The 18985-nt window shown below is 31.4% G+C and overlaps 1 protein-coding gene across 3 annotated transcripts in view; it reads left to right on the forward strand.

Moving 5' to 3' along the window:
• Window positions 1–952: 952 nt before the first annotated feature.
• Window positions 953–18985, forward strand: part of LOC143255831 (uncharacterized) — a 50307-nt gene continuing 32274 nt past the window's right edge. Inside the window, exons 1-5 of one of the 3 annotated variants that reach the window (XM_076512134.1) lie at window positions 953–1382; window positions 7272–7317; window positions 9757–9795; window positions 12644–12666; window positions 13767–13800. In XM_076512134.1, coding sequence (XP_076368249.1) covers window positions 1324–1382; window positions 7272–7317; window positions 9757–9795; window positions 12644–12666; window positions 13767–13800 — 201 coding nt within the window. In that variant the 5' untranslated portion in view covers window positions 953–1323. The remainder of the gene's footprint in view (window positions 1383–7271; window positions 7318–9756; window positions 9796–12643; window positions 12667–13766; window positions 13801–18985) is intronic. The other 2 variants (XM_076512131.1, XM_076512132.1) reach the window with 2 other exon arrangements.

The following is an 18985-nucleotide window of genomic DNA, read 5'->3' on the forward strand; positions in this document are numbered from 1 at the left end:
GTTTTAATTGAAGTTTTAATATCCATACCGGCCGTCTTTAGAATATATTTTTACCTCAAGTGGGTTTCTTCGCATAACGAATTACTTCACCATGGTAATTATTTTGATCGATAATTTCAAGTCTTGAACTTAATAAACGACGTTTGTTTTATGACTTAATGATAATTTAGCAACATGTATTGTAAGTATATTTACTAAATTTAGTTACAAAGACACTCATTTAATTTAAAATGTACGAATGTAAGTGTAATATGAAAATTTAAAAAGCATGTGTAATACAGTCCACTAAATTAGAAAATATATATATGTATATACAAATAACTGTTCATAGCTTGCTATCGGTTATAATTAACTTCTGAAAGCATAAAATTATAGTAAATAACTTTAACTGATCTTATTGTTTTCCTGCCTTATCTCCATTATTTTGCAGTGACTATATTTGTTTTGCCGTTAGTTGGAACTTATACTGATATTTAGAATTTTCTAACATCAGGAATCCACTAGACCTTACACTGATAGCCCACGAAATATTTGTTTGTTTGTTTTATAATATTGCTCAAAGCTACAGAAGGGTGTTCTATTCATATATGCCCCTAATTTCTAAACAGATAAACTAGAAGGAAAGCGGTTATAACAATACATACCACTAAATCTTGAGCTATGGTAATCTTGTCTAATCGAATACTAGAATATGATCTTCACCCAAAGTCCCAAAGCGTAGAATGCGTTTTTGAATCAGTTGGTCGCGCATAATTACATTTGTATTTCATGTTTTAACAACAATGTTGATTGCTGTTGATAACAGGTATAAAACTCTATGTTTAATGAGGAATAAGTAACTTTGTCATGTTTCATATAATTCAGAATTTTATTTTATTTTCAAGAATTTGTTTCTGGAAACACAATATTATTCTAATAAAGAGAAAAATGAACGTTTAAGCAATTTTTGCTCCACCTATCAAAGATGCGTGCGCTTTTCAGTTGTGATAATGTGGATGATGTAAAGAGTAACTTGTAGTATTATTTATGTTAGTATTTTAACATAATAGTTTTAGTCATTAAATAAACATTAAAAACAAATTTTCGAAATACGTAATGTGAAGTAAGACCACAAAAATATAAATGTGAAGTTGCATTCACTTGTGAATCGTATAAGTTGTCAATGTATTATGAGCAGATTAATACTATTAACGTATTAGTATTATAATTACTTAGTTTGAATAAGAGGGGAAACTGTTATTAGAATGCAATAGAAATGTATTTATGCAAAGCTGTATTTGTACTAATAACTTAAATTCTCAAAATTCAATGACTTGAAACAGAATGGGTGATTGCTTCAGTAAGCTTACATGTAGATGCTGCCCAAATAACAAGAAGAATAGGTAGGACTTTGTTACTGTTTATTAGTTTATTCAAAAATTAAATCCTAAACTACTTTAAAACAAAAAAATTAGAAGTTTAATTTCTTCATCTTCTTAGACCATAATTAGCTTAATTAATATGAGACTAATACTCTGTTAATATTAGTATTGTTAAGCATTTGAATTAAAAAGTTAGAATATTACACATGTTGCTAATTCAAGGTCCTGTAGTTAGGATTTTCTTCCCAGTTTAGAATATTATTATTAGAAGAAACTTAGAAGTTAGTGGTCTTGAAACTGACAAAAATGTATATTAGCATTTCGAAGTGCAAACTCGTATATGTACAGAAAAGGGTTGGCCATTTGGATTTATAAAGAGCTTGTATTAATTTAAAATAAAATGATAATTGCTGATAAAATATAACTTGATTGTTAACATGTGTAACACTACACTTACAACCTTACACCATTTATTTAGGTGAAGTCAAAAGAGCTAGGAAGGTGCTAGGTTTTATTTATGGAAATTTTAAGAGTATATGTATGTTTGTTAGGCCATGTTGATAATACCTTTTCAGTTTGATCTCCATAATATAGATAAAATCATAACATAAGGATGATAAGAGAGCTTCAGCCTTGAGAAAACTAATTTGAAAATCAACATTTATTTTAGTGTCAGTCTGTGCTACTGCTAATGGCAACTTCTTCCATAATTCCAGTAACCTTGATGGATAAATAAGATTTAAATGGAGCCTAGCTTTTCTTTTCCAAATCTTTTGTCCTCACATCCTATTATTTCAGAATATAATAGAAATAAACTGGGGTCTTTTATCTTATTGATAGTTCAGATAATATTGTAAACCAGTCAGATCATTTTTTAACTTTCTTTTCTTAAGACAACATATATTAAGAGATCTTTCTTATTCCCACACTATGACAATTTCCATCTCATAGTATTATCTCAGTAACCTTTCTGATAAGACAATAACTAATCTTTCTTAGATGAGGAGGCCAAAAATAGAAACAATATTTCAAAGAGTCCTAACTGGTAATTTTTATAAAGTGACAGTTATCTGTTTTGACTTGCAATCATACAATGAAAAATTCTGTTATCTTTACAAATACCAACAGAACAAAACCTTGATAATTCGAATAAACTTACCACTTTTGCCAAAATCCTTGTCTTTTACTATACTGTTGAGTGTGATATCACATATTACATGTATGAACAAAATTATAATATATCAACTTCATCTTGCAATTACTATAATTAACAGTTATTTGTCAGATATTTATCAAACTAACCAGTTGATTCAAGTCATTCTGTAATACCTTCATCCTCAAAGTATCAAATATCCAGAAATAACAGAGTTTAATGTCATCTGCAGACTTGACTAATTTACTAGTTATTCCTCTGTCAGTATCATTAATGGAAACATAATTAGAAATACCCACACTCTGACCCTTAAAGCACCACAATAGTAAGAAAGGTACAGTTTAATTAGACTCTAATTAATAATGTTTTGCCTTTTGTCATTGAATAATTCTATGTTCCAGTTTACTAGTCTTTCCACTGGTTAAGATTTCCCTTGGTAATCTCTTGTGTGGCACATCATCAAAAGCTCTAAAACTCTTATTATGTGATTGCTCTATTCACAGTCACCTTTATATCCAGTTCATTGCTATCTTGCTCAGACTACCCTTTTCCTATTGCCTGTTTTTACAATGGCATGCTTCCTCCTCAATGGACTTGTCCCTTTTCATTTTAGCTGGCTAGGTGTTTTAGGTTTTCTGTTTAGCACACACCTTTTTAGTTGAGTCTGACCATACAATTTTTGATCAAAATGGCCACACTATAGCCTCTTTTGCCTGTTCTTGATGCCTCTCATTAAAGGAGATTTGTAGGTTGGTGTGTGGACTACACCTAACATGTTCAATTCACATTACTTGCATCATTGAGCAATTTCATGTTCCTATGGTTTTTGCCTCCTTTTGGTCAGCATTCTCCAGTTTTCTCAGATGGTGTAGTATGGTCAGTTTTACCTGTTGCTTTTTATTTTCTAGCTCCATCATTGATATTCTATTATCTATGTGTTCCTGGCATATTTTGCTGTATTACTTGATGTATGTATTTGGTTCACTTTGCACACATTATCAAAAGAAATTGCAAGGAGGCAGAGTACATACATAAAAAAGAGAGGAAATCCATACTCAAGATTACTTTGTTTTCTCTTCTTTGTCTGATTTTAGGGTTCATATACCCATGTGTTCTGAACAGTTTCACATCTGTATTCATATGCCTTTTTCTCTTCATCTACTGAACTCTTTTGTTCTGGCTTAAAGTCATTCTTCCTTTCCATGGTTTCCAATCATTGGAAATATTTTATCTATTTAAGAGATAGACCACTTTAACTTCTATTTTCCTTTCTAGTGCACAGTTTACACACTTTTGCCTATTTCTACTAGTCTCCTTGGAGATAGTAGCTCATTCCTTTACACTGCATACACATTTGTCTCCTTTACTGAACATTGTGAAATTAATGGAGCCTTTCTCTGGACATTACATCCTCAGTTTTCCTCTCCTTTCCATGAGGACTTATCTTTGTGGCTCAACTATGCCAATACCACACTGTTTACCGTTGCCAACCTTTTCATCAAACTTCAGAAGGGTTTTCTGGAGAGGCTTGTTCTCTTCTTTATACCACTTTAGCTCATACTGCTACTGTTCTGTCTCTTCTTACTTGATATCTCTGTTGGGACTTGCTGGGGTAGGATGCTCTCCTAACTAATGTTTGCTTGCTCCACTTTTACCTTTGTGATCTCTGTTGGGCTTCTTTACTTCAACTGCAGCCTTTTGGGAGCATTACTGAGACTGTACAAACTGGGCTGAAGCAGTCTAGCATTAGTCCATGTTGTCTTCCTTGGTTTCTTGTCTTTCTCACCTTTTTCTTCCCATTTCTAAGCCTGCACAATCCATGTTTTCCCTTCCCAGTTCAGCTGCCCAATCATTTTCTTCTTCCCATTTATTGATGGTTATCTTTTCCTCCATTTTTTTTCTTTTCATGTTTCCTTGCTTGTGAACTCTCTTACCTTCAGTGTTTTGAGGATGTGGTCTCAGATTTCTTGGCCAAGAATACTATTGTCTCTTTGTGGTCTCCATGAAGACCAGGGACTAACCTAAAATTATTAAACTTTCATCTTGCATCTGGTTTTTAGTCATCTCATAATTCCAGATGGAAAGTGTTTTCTTTCTGGTGACCCATATCACCCAGTTTGTAAATGACCAAGGTTGACATATAAAACACATTTTTGTATATTACTGTTATATGTTCTTCAGATATTCTCTTCATTTCATCCATTGAAGCCAAGTCTTCAATCTTTGTTCTCTTTTATTTTTGCATCCTTTCTGTTTCTTGTCATTATGTGTGTCATTGTAGCATTTGCCTGCCATATTTATGAATTATTACATGGTTAATTGGCTTTTCCTCACCCATCCTCAGAAGAGCTCCTCTCATGCCTACATTCTTTTGTAGGAGGATGCTCAGTTTGGTTGGCTAGTCAAGGATGCTAAGTCTGTTCGTATGCTTGCCAAATATCTTGTAAACCTGGGTATGTTCATCAGCTCTCATCTCAGTTGGGCTCGGCCTTCACCATTTTGTTTGCAAACACTGGAATGTCTTGTTACCAAGACTTGTGCTTCTCATTTACACTCTGCATGTGAAATTTTTTGTCACTTTTGGGGATAGTGGCTTCTCTAAAACCACTCATTCCTTTCCACTGCATACACATTTGCCTCCTTTACTGAACATTGTGATATTAGTGGAACTTTTCTCTGGACCTTACATTCTCAGTTTTCTTTTCCTCTCCTTTTCATGAGGACTTATCTTTGTGGCTCAACCATGCCAATACCACAGTGTACATTTTCTTGCCACTTGCCTGATCGGATTTTCATTCTTTTAACAGGTGCTTCTATGTCAGGTTGGGGTACATCTCTTAGTAATGACAAGACTTTGGATGTATGGGCTCTGGTAGAATTCTCAATCCATATCAACATACTCAAAGTATTTGCAGTTAATCAGGCATACAACCATATCCCCCTCCTCCTTTTGGATCAGGTGATCTTGATTCATTCTAGTAATTCCATATTCATTTTTTTATATCAACAATCAAGATGTTACTTATTCAAGAACATTCTGCTTTTACATCTTGAACCTGTTAATTTTAGATGTGTATCACTTTTTGTCCTTTACTAGATGGGTCTAACAACTCCACTGATTGGTGTATTCTCCCTTGAGTGTTGGTGTTTGCAGGTTTTTTTTTCACTTTTTGTTGCATCAAATTCATTATCTGTCTTACTCTCTAGATTCTCTTTTTCACCAATCCTTGAATGAGATTCTTTGGGCTAGCATATGGACAAATCCACACACATCTGGCTATTTTGTCTCTTGTGGGGTTTCAGCTCTATAGTACTTGTTCTTCAGTTTACACATTGTCTTTCACAACAGTAAATCAATTTTCTTTTTCATCCTGCTTTTCTACCAAGTAGCTGATGTTGCTTTCCACAGTGTGCTTATTTCCCAAAATCTGCATCAAGCCAGGGGTAATGAAAAGCATTCAACCCATCTGAACTGGCTTGACTGGAACCCACTTTTTAAGATGGTGTGTTGCACAAGACCACTGGAAGTATACTTATTGTTTCAATATTACTAATTTGCCATATACAGACACTACCATTCCATGGATTATTATGGAAAAAGCTGGTACCAAAGGCATGATAGCTCTCCTCTGTGGGTTCTGCTTGTTAGCTTTTAAAAATAAGATTTTGCAGGTGACCTATTGCACTGTTTTCACTGAAAAACTAAAAAGCATGATGGGTTTATCACCCACCTTTTTGATCTGTCAGGTTGAGTTGAGGCTACACACTACATAATCTGATCATGTCTTAACAACACTACATGTTGTGGCTTGTCAGCTACTTATGTGTGTGTTTGGTTGGTCATGTTAAAATTCCACTCACCCTTGCAATACCCTGGGTTCTTTGTTTTATCCCTGTTTTCTTGTGAGGTAAAAGTATTTTCTGGTCAAAGTGAGCTACGGTTGAACTCCATGGGCTTTCCCTTCAAGAACGTTCTGAAGGAAGTTCAACTAGGTTTAATGTTTGCACATACTCCTCCACACTGAAGTTATTTTGTGTGTAGAGGTTAGATCTTATCTTGGAAGTTAAAATTTTCTTTACTTAAAAATGGTGTTCTGGTGGATGCTCACATCTTCCTACCCATCCTCTCCACCTTCTGTGCACTTTTCTCACCTAAGAAAGAAGTTATTTTGATCACCAGTGCTTAGGGGAAGTTACTGCACAAGAAGACCACTGGAGGGGATATTGTGGTATGATGTCATCATGCATTAGGACAGTTCAAATAAAAGGTGATTTTTAGGTTGTACTTAGCTGAAGGTTAGTGATATGCAAATCTCACAGGCAAATGTATGAGGGATCAAACTATTCTCTGTGAAAAGGTATCTATCACAAATATATTTTAGGTAAAATAAATGTTAATTTAACGAAACACAGGAAAACATGAAATCTAACCAAACAAAGCTTGAGGGGTAAAAATATTCAAATATTCTACTTTACTTCAAATAGTAGGTGATATTTCATAAATATAGCAAAATAAATCAACTTGGTGTTACAAATATTAAATCATTGTATTTATGTGACATAAAACTAAATTTACATTCAACATCTAATTCATCTAAGAATCATCACTTAATATCACTGAACAAAAGATGATGTGATGGATTAGCAGCTGAGTTGAATGCAATTTGTAGATTAGAAATTTAGTTTGATGTTTAAGTGTACTTTGATATATACTGTATGATGTGATATGCTTCTTAATATGGAAACTACTTTTACAGATATTATCCCAAGACAAAATACTTTGGATTAAGAAGTATAATAGAAGTAAGTATATAATTTTATAGTGCATAATGTTTGAGCTGTGAAAGAGGGACTTTATATTGTGTCTTTAAAAACGTTTTCCTGACCTTTGCTTGAATCTGGGTCCTTCAGCTTACACTAATGTTCTAAGGCTGCTGCTCTTACCAATGGAGCTACCAAGACTCAAATATAGTCAGTTTGCTACCAATCTTGACTGCTATGTAAATTCACCACTGAAATAAGATTTATTCTTGAGCCCACAACATTGAAAAGCCATCAATAAACACTTCACAAGCACAGTAGAAATTATACCACACATTTTTTTTATCCAACCTACCAAGGACTGTGTTAAAATTGTCATCGGGTGATGTATAGATAATATTATACTTATCAACATCTTGTAACTTTGTTTTATTCCTGTGAGTTCTACTGATGTAAAACATACAAAACTCAATAATAAAAACAACTTTAATCAAAGTTTTGTAAAGTTATAATACATGAACAACATGAAAATAAAAGTACTTTAATTATGCTTGAAGTTGAAGCACTGAAAACAGTGTATAAGAATCAGGCAAAAAAGAACAAGAGGAAATTTTAAAACTTCTCTTCTTTGAGATGTGTTGCAGAAGGACAAAGCACTTGAGTTAAAGCAAGATTTGTGATCCTTCTTCGAAAGCAGAACCTTAATATTTAAATTATAACTTTAGAAGTTTGTCAACTTCATCTCAAACATTTGTATTGAACTGCTTGAGAAAATAGGTGTTCTTATCAAAACCTGATTCAATACCTGAAATTAGTTTACTTTTGATTGTGAACATCACTATTGTCTACCTGTTGACTACCCTTAGTCATTTGAACAAACAAGTAAAATAAATGCCTACTAATTTCATTCCAATCACTTATAAGACTCATATCACAGCTGAAAGTATTTTTGTGGATAGTTTTAAGTTGCTCTTAATCAGTTTAAAACCATGAGAAACATACATTTATATAACTCTACAATAAACAACCTCTTAAGAACCTCTAACTGATTATATTGGAATTGCATAAGATTTAGCTTAAACCAGGTAGTTACAAATTTCTAAGTTCACAAATAGCCTCACAGTTATCTCTGAAAATAAGAGAATAAAATTGTCTAAGGTTCGTATAAAATAAACCTTTCATCAAATATTACATTGACCACTGAAGGTAACATTTATATATTAAATATGAAACAGTTATTATAGGCATAGATGAAATAGCTATCTAATTCTAGTCTGTATATATGTAATTATTTATACTTATTAATGTAATATGCTTATTCCAAAATCATATATTTTATCTAAGCGTAGTTACAGGCAGGTTAATTTTGTTGTGACTGTACACAGTCACAGTCATTGTAACCTTACAAAATGACAGTTATAATAATATTGTCAGCATTAGCTCAGCTATCATAACAACTTATTGCAACACTGTGATTTAACAAACTTCCATATGAACTATTATACTGTGACACATTTAATTAAATATCTAAGGTATAAACATCTTTAGTGGTGATTGTCTATTTTTAGTTTATATTGCTGTCGTGAATACCTCAAAGGTTGTCAGCTGATTAGTGCTTGTTAAAGTGTTATGTTGTAATCAGCTAGACCTTTACAAATATCTTGATATAGGGAAACTTGCATGTAAAAACTTCTGATTTATACTTTAATAAGGCAAACTTGAGTAATTAAATACTTTCACATGTGAGGTTTTGTTTACAACACATCTTGGTAAGTATCTAAAGCTTGTTCAGGCATTATTTCAATGTGATTTGTATCAAGTTCAAGTTACTGTTCTGAAAGAAACGCCAAGAAATTATGATTGTACGCTTCTGACTACAAGTGTACATATACAAATAAAATTATAAATAGACAAATACTGAACTAGTATATTCTAAAGAGCAATGCATGAAAGTAAAATGGAATAGGTTACAATATGTCTACCACACCTATTGTGTCCTCAAACAGGACTCAGAAGGTTAGCTGGGATATAATAAACATAGTATTTTGTGTAAATGCTATAAATGCATACATATATATCATTAATTTTCATGAATAACAACTGTCAGGGAGTGTATAAGAATTATTTAAATTCATTGTAATTATTATCAATTTATATTCAGGTTATTTACGAATTAGATTTCTTGCAAGAATTAGAAGCACAACATTATTTTAACAATATTTTATTTATTTATCATTATTTTAATTAGTTAAAAGATAAGGTATTGTTTCATTTTTTTAGTTCTGAACAAAACTGATAACCATGGATACAAATCAGTATTAGTATTTGATTTCATTGTACTTTTTAAAGTACTTTAACACAAATTATTGTTTTGTAATGCAACACTTGAAAACATAAATACATTATTACACAGTAAATTTTGTGATTACAAAATTTGTTATTTATGACATATACTTAAATTAATTATTTCTTTCCTTTCAGTTTGAAAATCTGAACAGAGTGGTAAGTTTTAAACATTTAGTAAGTTGAAAATTTTAATTTTTTTAAGGCTACAGAACTAAGTGTTTTTATATGAGAGGCATTTATTAACTTTATGCATATGGGCTCTTGGAATTGTATTAATCTTGTAAGGTCGATGTCATTTCCTTCATATTTTTTACAGAGTTACTTTCAAAACTTAATTAAATTGACATGAAAACTTTTATATATCAAATTTTGATATTATCTAAGTTTTAATTATATTCAAAAGAAAATACTTAAGTTTCTCAGTCTTCACTAGTCTGTCATCTTACACATCTGTACTCTGATCTCTCTCATTTATATTTCATAACTTCAGTAAAACAAATTTTGTAGTGCCTGTTCAATTAGAAACATAAACAACCCTTACTGAAAACATAGAATATAAAATTTGAACCTTCAACCTTCTTGATTTGTTGAGATATCAGTGAATTTGTCTCACCTACCAGAGAAATGCCCCTTATTTATTTGTGCATTTTAAACCAATTATCTGTTCACAACTACTTGACTGATGAACATGTCTATACAGTAGAAAGATCACATTATAATTTACATTAATCTTGTGTTTATTCAGCTTTGATGGGTGAAAATAGTAGTTTGCAAGACAATTTTTCTGTCTGTTGAGTATAGTCATTGCTATGAGTAGAAGTGGAAGTTTTTAAACAGATTTATAACTTAATTGGAAAGCCAGATACATTGTAGTAATGTTGGGTCATTATTTTTTGGGGCACGATTGCTTAATCAGAAAAAGGTAGGGTTATCAGAGCATGGTCTCAAAGTAAAAATGGCTCAGTGCTAAAAGTGCTTAATGAGCATGGTCTCAAAGTACAAATGGCTCAGTGCTAAAAGTGCTTAATGAGCATGGTCTCAAAGTACAAATGTCTCAGTGCTAAAAGTGCTTAATGAGCATGGTCTCAAAGTACAAATGTCTCAGTGCTAAAAGTGCTTAATGAGCATGGTCTCAAAGTACAAATGGCTCAGTGCTAAAAGTGCTTAATGAGCATGGTCTCAAAGTACAAATGTTTTAGTGCTAAAAGTGCTTAATGAATTCAGAAATCACTATATATATCCTTTATTGCTAAACTCATAGGCTCATAGTATAGATATATATATTCTGTCTAATTAAAAGTGCATTTTGTCTATGTATTTACAACCTGACTTGTGCCTAAATTGTTCAACACACTGTACTTAAATGGAAACAATCATGTATTTTCAACAATGACTTAACAAGCTACTAAGACAGAAGATCTCCAGATGGTGAAATATGTTCTTGAAAGAGGCAGAAGGTTAGGTTTTATAACAAAAAAAGCAAAACAAGTATTTTAAAAAATGGAAATATTTTGCTCTAATCATAGGCTACATACTTTTGCATGTTCACATGTATATGTAAACACACACACATACACATATATAAGGACTAATTAAATGGTGTTTAAAGTTAAAACATTGATATAATTTGTTTAACATAAATAATAACCTTGTCTTATAAGATTAGGTAAGATAAACACTTCCAAACACCAGCTAGAGGCCCAGAAATTATATTTTATTAGTATGTGATTGAAAACTATTACATTGTTTGGGTTCAGCTAGAGTTAAACAAGCTGTTTAGGTTTAACATTCTAAATTTTGTTATTTTTGATGTGGAATATTGGTAAACAAATAGTGATACTTTCTTAAATCATTTTGTTTGTTGTGATATTAGGCTGTTTATATAAGGTACTGTATACTGCACTGCTAGATTAATATCCTATTTATTAAAATGGAAGAATGTAGTTATTTAATGTTAAGATTAGCTGCAAAAGATGAAAACTTTCTGCCTATGTGGCTGTACAGTGGAAGTATATTTTATCACTGAGTGTTTAAGCTGCAGCATTGGCTCAGTAGCTTCATTAATAAATTATCTAGTAGATTATGTATTTCTAATTGCTATTGTACACCTTTAAAAAGCCAGTTTCATGAAGGAATGGTCAATACATTATATTGAGGAAGGGATAAGTTTATCTGATTAATAATTTCAGAAACTGTGAAAAATCATTTAGATTAATGTTAAATGAGAATTAATTTCCATATGTACTTTCTGTATTTATGAGAAAAGATGATTTACAAAAGTTAACTTTTATTTACAAAACATAGACACAATGAAATAAACTGTATGTAAATGTATTTCAGTGATTTTTTTTCTTTAACAGTAATTATGTGCATACATGTTTATGCATATGTCAGTACCTTATTTACTATGTAGTATTAAGTTGATTTATTTCAGTATTTTGTTAAGCATTTTGTATTTGTTCAGCTAGAAATTTGATTCTAATACTTATTTCTATAATATCTGTTTATGTTTGCTACTGTTACATGGGTAATGTTTCTAGTACATATTGTATAGATAATGTATGTTCATGTATAATGTCTGGCTTTATAGATATTGTGACAAATGTATGATATGTAGGTTTGTATGGAATTGTATATATGATGTTACATGGGTAATAGGTGTGAAGCTTGCATTGTACATATGATGTTTCATAGGTAATGCAGCTAGAGATGTATTATACATGTATGATGTTATATGGGTAATGGCTGTTAAGCATGTAGTTAGCATGTAATGTTTCATATGTATTGTATTCAGTTATATTTAGTGTAACATTTTTATTTGTTAACTCTGGCTGTTTAATCATAACTATCCATTTATCATGAGTAATATCTTATTTTGGAGTTACAGTGTATGTTTATGTATCTGTGTGGTGTAAAATGAACAGCTGTCATGTTTTTGTTCTTTTTGTTTATATGATAAATATATGTATATGCATTCTTATTTGCCATGTTAAATATATATAAATTTTTTATAACATATTAGGAGAACACAAAGGGACCAAATAGGTAAGTACTTTGAAATGCCTCTTAGATATGGTATTTAAAACAGGACATTTGTTTTCAAATATGTTTAAAAATCCATGTGCTAACATTATTATATTTAACTCTAAAAGACACAGATACTTGTAGTGCAGTATGTTTACAAATCATTAAAAACTTGCATAGTGAGTAACATAATACTATAAATGTTATTTTTTAATTATTTGTAATTTCTTTTTTCTAAATTTTGCAGATTTTCTCTATATATTTTTTTTAATGTGAAATACATGATTTAGTCCTAATTATTTCCTTAGGAAACGTCTTATAATTTGTGTTAACTTAGTGAATTAAAGTTTTATTCTTACACGTGCATTACTTCCGTAAAAGTACTGATGCTGCAATATGTTTCATTTATATAGATGTACTTAAATCAATGCTGATAAAGTTAACATATTTATTTATTAGATTTTTCTGGGAAGTACTTTTGTATTACATTGTTGAAATGTACTTTTATGCTTTCGTTTTTTTAAACATGTTTAAATTAAAAATAGGTTTCTAGTAGTTCTGTATGTTAAATTCATTTAAAAAATTGTCTTTTATATATTTATATATTTAGTTATGCAAATTAGTCATTCTCAATTTTGTTGTTACATAAATAAAATATTTTGAATGTGTTTGTGAGGTATAATAATGTGTTTTTCTTTCTTACACAGCTGTAGGAAAATTTAATGTTATAAATTTTTAAGTGAATTTATGGACACTAATTATTCCCCATGTTACATTGTTACATGCAAGTTTAGTATTTGATTTTAAAAGTCTTTAGTGTTTATGAGTATTAATAATGGTAAGGTTACACATCATATTTCTCTGTTATATAACTATATAGGAATTTAATGTCACATTTTAAATTTTGATGTTGCTAACTTTTTAGAGCAAAATAAATTAACTTTGTTTTATAATTAATATAGATTTTTTGTGTGTCTGTATCTACAAGTAATGCCGATCTTCTTTAAGTTAGTCATTAACTTGCATCTAATCTTGCATAATACAAATTATTAAGTAAACAGTTGCATATATATACTAACTGTTTTTAAAACATTTATGCTAATTGCTCTGTTTCTCTTCAGTATATCTTCATGGCTGAACTTCAGAAAGAAAAGGGTAAGCTGTTTGTTTTACTTTTATGTGCTGGGTGATTATAAAAGGCAACTGTTCATGTTCTTATCTGAAATACTTCCAAGAATTTTTCAGTATGTGAATTGAGGTTAAAAACAGGTCAGTGTTTATATTTTCCAACATGGTACATTACCTCCTCTCCCACAAATAGCTCTTCTTGTTCAGTGCTGTCTTTTATATGCAAAAAAAATTTTGCACATGCCACAGTCTTTAATCTCCCCTATTTAGAATTGGTTAATTCCAGTGCATTTGTGATAACTCTCTACCAATAAGAGTGTGACATACTCTTGACATGCGACTCCCTCTATTAAATTCCACTGAACTATCACTTCTCATTTGTCATTGCCCCTGTAATCTTTATTTTTTTGCATGTGTGGCAAATTTCTATCCTTTACCTGTCTTATATATGGGTTTTCTCCAGCTTGTGTAGTCAGTACTGTTAGGTATTTTCAGTTGATCAGTCCCACCTTAATTGCTTCTTGGATCTTCTCCAATTTTATATGTAGTCTTTGATCACATTTTGGTATGCTATTTCATGTTAAGAGTATGCCTGCAGTACACATTCTTATTTTCCAATTTGTGCGATACTATTTTAGGTTATTTTACCATATAATTTGGTCCTAGTTTTGTGACTTGCCCTATTGACTTGTCTGATGCCATCTGTTTTTTGTGGGGTGGTCTGCATTTTACCCAACTTCCATTGTTTGAGGGGTGATTTCACCTGTGCTGTGCACAGGATATGTATTTTCGGTTAGCTGCTTCTGAATGGGGATAGTCTTCACATACTCATATACTCCTTCCACAGTCAGTTTGGATTGTTGGATTTTTCCAACTGGATGTGCTTTTTCTGTTTTTTCCAACATCACATTCTCCTCTCTTTAGGTTGGGTATTGTACACACCCTTCTATTTGGACTATCAATTCATTTTCTTCTTCTTCCCCTTTTTCTATGTGAGTTGATGTTCCTATTTCCTATGACTTGAACTTCTTACTTCCTTCCCTTTTCTGGATTGTTTCTCTTCCATGATGCTCACCTCCACTGGTTAGGGATGTAGTTTAATCTGTAAGAGACTTCAGGAGTATGGTCTTCAGGCAGATAGTTTTATTCCCTTCACACCCTGGCAATTTATCCAGTCCAGTGTACTTTTGTTCACTCTTTTCATTTTTTGAGGATTTAACTACTCATGTTTCATTGGGACTATTTGATCGTGAAGGCTTCTATCACTCATCAAGAGGACATTCTTTCTTGTTCTATTTATGGTAGGCAATGGATCTTCCTATTTGAACCCATGCACGTCATGTACATTGCCTGGAGGGCTGCATTCCAGGTTTTTGCTCTCTTTGTTTTTCCAGTCCCATCATATTTTCTTCCTAGGAGTGACCTCTGTTCTTCAAATTTTTGGTGGCTGTGACTCCTGTGGAATATTCTTCTATATAAAGTTTTTGAAGTTTTCTCAATTCTCAGGCAATTTTCTTTTTTGTTTCTGGCCCCAAGTTCAACATCCCCTTGCTCTGGCTATCTGGAAACTCAAACAGGATTACATCCAGGTCCTCATATTAGTTAGTTGTTTGTTTTTTATTTTCTTCAGTTTTTTTTCCCAAAAAATGTTTGTTCACCCACATCACTCTAAACCTGAATTTCTCTGCTGTGTCAGTTCAATTGTTTTCTTTGTTCTGGATCATTTTTATTAACCTCCATTTTGTGATTTGTGGTTCATTTCTTACCATCTTCCATGTTTCTTCTTAATTGGTTTCAGTTGACCATACTGGTCCAGAATGTGTTTTGTGTTGCTTCATTCTTTTTAAGGTCTTTCCATTAGATCTATCTCCCATGATTTCTTTTCCTCACTCAACTGCTTTGTAATTTCCCCTTCCTTCCTGACTCATTGGGTTTGGATTGTGATTTGACTGGCCTTTTATTCCTGTATCCTTCTTCTGATCATTGATTCTTCAAGTCTTCATTCAGATCATGCACTTTTCCTAGCCCTGCATATCCAAGCTATTGTATATTGGAGGTATTTCTCTGTCAAGCACTGGGACTACTATTCATATGTTCATCTACAGTTTTTACTTTGGGTATTTCTTTATTTCTTTTCAGGGTACCTCATCCCCCTGTTGCCACCCTTCACTCTGTTGTAAGACTTTAATGTCAAGTTACCTTTTAGTATATATAACTTATTTTTAGGGGCATTGTCCTCTCCTTTTTTTTTTTTTTTTTAGGGACCTTACTCTATAGCAAGTGCTGCCTATCCAGACATGCTTAAACTTGTAAAAGCTACACTGTAGGGCCATGATGTCTTAACCATTATAATATTTTGGCCATGTAATGCACACTGCAGAGATGGGGTGTTCCACAACATTGTTTGTAGGTTTATCCTCACAATAGGTTTGTTTCATAAGTTTACCTATCCTAGCCCACCCTCACACATGGATTACATGAGCAAAGTGGTGCAATCTCCTGCATCTATTCTTTGACTCTAAAGATCTTTTTGAGAGTGTCCTACAAATGCTTTCAAAGGATGCTTCTTTCTTTCCCTTCACCTGTTCAGTGTGGGATTCTAGCTATTTATGTGAGAGGAAGTTATAATTTTCCTATACTGAAAATATGTTTCTGATAGGTACTTATCTCTCTTGTACTTCTCACCCTATCTTCTCACTAAATACAGGTGCTTCCATTTTCTGCCAAAACTCAAAAAATGATAGTTTGGTAGGGTTGAATAGAGTGTATCATATGCATCAAAAGAGTATGTTACACTCTTATTTGTGGAGGGTTGCTGCATGATGAATTGTGTGCAAGATGTATTGAAATCAGTCAATTCAAGATGGGGGAGATTCAAGGCTTGTGATTTCCACAAAAATTATTTTTACCTATAAGGGTAGCACTGTATAAGAATAGCTATTTATGAGCAAGGAGGAAAGGACCTATCAGAAATACATTTTTAGTGTAGGTAAATATCTTTCATAAGTGTATTACTTAGAAAAGGTTGCTGTATTTCTAAAATTATAATTTATTTTCCTTGTGCTGTTAGTTCTTTTTATTTATTTTGATTTTGCTAAGAATTTGACTTTTTCTTTACATTTTCTTCTTCCAATTAGTAAGATATATACAGGGTGTTTGGAAAGTCACTGTTCACTTATATATTTATTAACAGACACTCTGTATATGTATATGTCTTCATCATATATTTTGTAGTAGTGTAAGATCAGTCACAATAACAGATCTCCACTTATTATTGTTTACATTCCATTTTATGGACATGTTCTTCCTTGACCATTTTCAAGGATACCCGGTGTTGTTTTTTGATGGGTTATTAGATTTTCTTTGGCCTATTCTTGTAACATTTTATTTTCATCTGGCTTATTTTGTTAATATCAAACTTTTTACATAGTTTTTATACTTTGTTTTTTGGAACTTCCATGAATACAAAGATTAATCTTACATGTTTGGAACCAGATTCCATGAGAAGCAACTTAGGCTTATCACTGGATTGTCTGTCTCTTGACAATCAAAGATATGTAGTATTTGATTGGGATTTTTTTCTTGCATATTCACACTTTTTTTTGTTGGTTTCAAGTTTTCCTTCATAGTTAGCTGAATCTGGTAATTGTTTTTTCTGAGCATGTGTTTGAAATTATATGTTTTGTGCCTTTTTTTTGGTTATGGCAGTGTGAAGTTTGGCTCTTTTAAAATCATCAATGTTGTGAACGTTTTCAATAGTATAGTAACTAGTTGTTGCCAAATTGTTATATTTTCTAGAATTAGAAATTCTTAAAAAACTAAATGTAATAAATATGGGACAGTTTAGCACAGTTTGTTTAACTAGGAAAAGTAATTTTATCTTTCACCATTCCCTTATTTCTTTGCTTATTCACCCAGATACTTTTGAATTTTTTTTATTGCTATTATTGAACTTACTGTTTTTAAAATCATGAAAAAATTGACAGTTGCTCATTTATCATGATATATATTAATATATTCTCAGAATTGCTAATTTGAGAATTTGATCAATAAATTATAAATCATATATTGCTTTTACATGCTTAACAATATTTGAGTGAGCTCTTACCTTTTTTTTAGTTCAGTTTATAGTTTATTATAAATTTATTTTTTGTACTTTATTTTTGTTTATAAATGGACTGTTAATGCCTTCAGTTTTTGTATTACTTTACATAAGTTATATTATTATTATTTTCATCTGTTGAAATTATTTTTATGCATGCTGGTGACTTCCTTTCAATTTTATTGCATCTTTTGAAAAGGCATATCTTCAGAGGCATTGATATGATGTACTTATTGAGGAACAAAGGAAACAAGATATTAGTGAGGTAGCTCTTAAAATATTTTTACAAACATTCTTGTTTTATTTATGTATGTATACATATATACATATAAACTATAAAATAACAATTATATATATGTTTTAATGTACCTGAACTTAAGTTAGATTTGTTTTCCTTTTTTTGTTTGTCATATTTTGTTTCTCCAACATCCTTATCTACTGTATTTAATTTTGTAACAAGTTTTTATTTTCCCAAGGCTTATTTCCTGAATTTGCTGCTTGTAATTTTTCAAATCCCTTTAAAATTTTAAACAGATAATTTTTGTTGTTGTTGTTTAACTGTAGTAGTTAAACCCAATTCTTAGCATTATAAAAACATCACACTTACTGCTGAGACACAAAGGAGAAATAAAGACATAAAAAATGCAGCTTTTTTATCATGTGTCCAAATTTAGTATTGAACTGTAAATGCTCTACCTGGATACTACTGATTAGTAGTTTTATTTTAAAAGTTGTTTATGTTATTAAAAATCACACTCTGTTCATTTCATTTATGTAAGAATTAACATTATTATATATACAGTAGATAAAACATAACAGAAAGTACCAGTCATGTAAAATTTTAGGATAATGCCATTTTTTCAGCATTTTTAGTTATGTTTATTTCATTAACTTTCTTCATTCATGCTCTGTGGTTTATTCATGAAATTCAGTGTTAAATTTGGGAACTTGTCACAATGTCAAACAATTATCATCTCAGTTTGAAAATTAAGCTTTTATGGTGTATGATTTGGTATTATTTTTATTGTAGTTTTAAGACAGTTTTTTAGGTTTTATGATGAAGTACTCAGCGTTGATCCAAAAACCTTATTTTAAGACTGAACTAAAGGA

The sequence above is a fragment of the Tachypleus tridentatus genome, chromosome 7 (genome assembly GCF_004210375.1).
Source record: "Tachypleus tridentatus isolate NWPU-2018 chromosome 7, ASM421037v1, whole genome shotgun sequence".
Taxonomy (NCBI): Eukaryota; Metazoa; Arthropoda; class Merostomata; order Xiphosura; family Limulidae; genus Tachypleus; species Tachypleus tridentatus.